This window comes from Chaetomium globosum, genomic scaffold (genome assembly GCF_000143365.1).
Source record: "Chaetomium globosum CBS 148.51 scaffold_1 genomic scaffold, whole genome shotgun sequence".
In the NCBI taxonomy this organism is placed as follows: domain Eukaryota; kingdom Fungi; phylum Ascomycota; class Sordariomycetes; order Sordariales; family Chaetomiaceae; genus Chaetomium; species Chaetomium globosum.
The window spans coordinates 2,766,069-2,768,667 of NT_165976.1; the positions used below are offsets into that span (position 1 = coordinate 2,766,069).

At 50.1% G+C, this 2,599-nt stretch overlaps 1 protein-coding gene across 1 annotated transcript; it reads left to right on the plus strand.

Annotated features, from left to right (window-relative positions):
* Nucleotides 1–449: 449 nt before the first annotated feature.
* On the plus strand, nucleotides 450–1,552 carry CHGG_00897 (uncharacterized protein; the record flags this gene model as incomplete). Its single annotated transcript, XM_001220117.1, has 2 exons — nucleotides 450–829; nucleotides 949–1,552. The coding sequence occupies 2 exons, from the start codon at nucleotides 450–452 to the stop codon at nucleotides 1,550–1,552; spliced, it is 984 nt and encodes a 327-aa protein (XP_001220118.1).
* Between the last annotated feature and the right edge of the window lie 1,047 nt (nucleotides 1,553–2,599).

Below are 2,599 nucleotides of genomic sequence, written 5' to 3' on the forward strand. Positions count from 1 at the left end.
ATTAGGGATTGACCATGGTGAACTGTGTTCCTATGACCTTAGAGCGTGATACAGAATATTCTGAACACATAAGGTAATAAGAAGCGTGGTATGCACGTTCGGGTGTCTCCGGAAGATATGTCAGTCACAGGAAGCCTCAAATTTGATCCTGCCTGACAAGATGAAGAGCGCTTCACGAGCACGGAAAGCAATCAAGGTAGACCAGCCCTCTCCAGGCCTTCTCTGGCGCTGCCTATAAATCCCCCCCCTTCCCCCCCTTCCCCCCTCCCCGACAGGAAAGAGTGTCCCACCTCCCACCACTCCTTCTCTCTCTTTTTTTTCTCCAGACACCTAGATATGGCTCCCAGACGCCCTGATCCTTCCAAGCCGCCCAAGGCCCAAAAATACAACTTACTTCATGGAATTACTGACAAAGACCAGCCACCTTGTACTGAAGACCAAAGCAAAGAATGGCGCCCTTCTTCAAATTCTGGACAGCCATCAGCGTCCTTTACCCCTTTTGCTTCGCAGCACCCGCCAAACCCCCAGGTACCAGCTGCACCTGGATTGCCAGCACTCACCCACGAGAACCTATCCGCCTCTCAGGGGAGTCAAGCTGGCCCCGCTATCCCACATGCGGAGGGGACAGGAGTGTCCATGGAATCCCAAATTCTTCTCCAGAGCCGGTTGCGGTTGGAGATGATCAAGGAGAGGACAGCATCCCGGCGCTCTACCCTCAGGCGGACACCGCCGAGAGGGACAGGCGACTCGGTCGAGGAGGTGATGGAGAGAATGGCCCGGCCCTCATAATCTCGACGCCGAAGATGTCAACACTGAGAGGAGGGCCCCGGTCGACGTCGATGGACTGCGATCCCCCCTCCCCCCCGGCCTCAAGTCCGATGGATTGCAAGCCCCCGTTCTTGCCGTCGTCCGTGGACTGCGATCCCCCGCCTCAAGCGCCGTCGATAGATGTCGGGCCCCCGATCTAGCCGTCGCCAATGGACTGCGATCTCCCACCCCGAGAACCCTTGAGGGATTGCAATCTGGAGTCATTGATGGATTGCGATCCCCCACCCCAGAAACCGCCGAGGGATTGCGAGTAGATATGGGGCTGGGATTCAGAAGCAACCTACGACCTGACAAAACCTCTGACGCCGACGGTGATGGAGGAGTGGGATTGGATTTGGGATTAAGCTTCCCGGGGAGCCGAAGAACTGACAGAATTGCCGACCCAGCCACCGGGCCCGTCGTGGTGAATTACGACGACATGTTTGGAGACAAGACCGCGATGGTGAACACGGAAGCCGAAGGCGGCGCTGGAGGGCTCGATGTTCACCACACCGATTCGGGTGGCATCCAGATCATTTGTCAAGGAATAAGTGTCTGCAACCCAGTCACAATTGTGAATGGAAAGGGCGGTAAAAGGATCGATCTGGCTAAATGGGGAAAGGCGGTCGAGATGTCACAGGTCAAGGACGCAAAGGAAAAAAGTCGATGGAGGTTTCCTTTTCGATCTCGGCACCCTTCAAGCTGTCAGTGTCCAGGTAAAAGGGCCAGTGTTGATAATGTTTGAATTTGATAATGTGGTAGAGTAGCCTTCAGGGTAGTATTCTTAGGTGTTAATATGTGAGTATCATCGATGGATCGGGACAAGTCGTCCTCTGACATAGGCTACAAGTGACCAGGCAAGGTGAGGGGTATGGGTGCACGACATTTTTCTTACCTGCTTGGACCTAGCTACTTTTTTCCTGGAATGAACCCTTCTAAAATCTAATCCATCATCTGCTTGAAAAAAGAGAAGCCTCTGTATCGGGCGACATCGGGAACAATGGCGGCGGCAATGGTGGCAGTGGTGGAATTGGAGGCCGTACGAAGAAGACGAGGGTTGGTTTTTTCACAGTGTAGGAGTATAGCATTACAAAAAACTACCGAGATAACTTATCATATCGTGGGGGGAAATAGTTTCATTAAGTAGATATATTTTTCTATAGTTAGTTATATGATTGTATATAGTTATTCTTATACATTGTTATTTTAGATTGACAATATCTTTGAAACGGGAGAAACGTCGTTTTCAATGTACATTGTACATTAAGAAAACTCATTATCAAAGCGAAGCTTCAATAAGATATGAGAGGGAAGAAGCGAGAGAAAGGTCGTTTTTCTCAATGTACAATGTAGATTGAGAAACCCATCATTGAAGCTTGGCTCCAATGATATGCAAGAGGGAAAGAAAGAAGTCTCATTATTGAAGCTTCGCTTCAATACATGAGAGATGAGAAGGAAGAAACGAGAGAAAGGTCGTTTTCTCAATGTCGGTACATTGAAAAACCTCATCATAGAAGCTTCGCTTCCATGAGATGTAAGGGGGAAGAAACGGGAGAAAGGATGGGGTGGGCAGACTTCTAGTTAAACAAGGAAGCCCGGAGGACCGTGCTATTACTGGTTTTCAAATATTAGGCATACCTACAGCAACACCTTGACTGGGTAGGTAGGTAGGCATACACTTATCTATCTCACACATAGGCGATAAGGCCTGAGCGTAGACCGGTGATGGTGCTGACTCCTTTTACTTCTAGGCAACTCCCAACATACCGGCCTACCTACCTAGGTAACATGC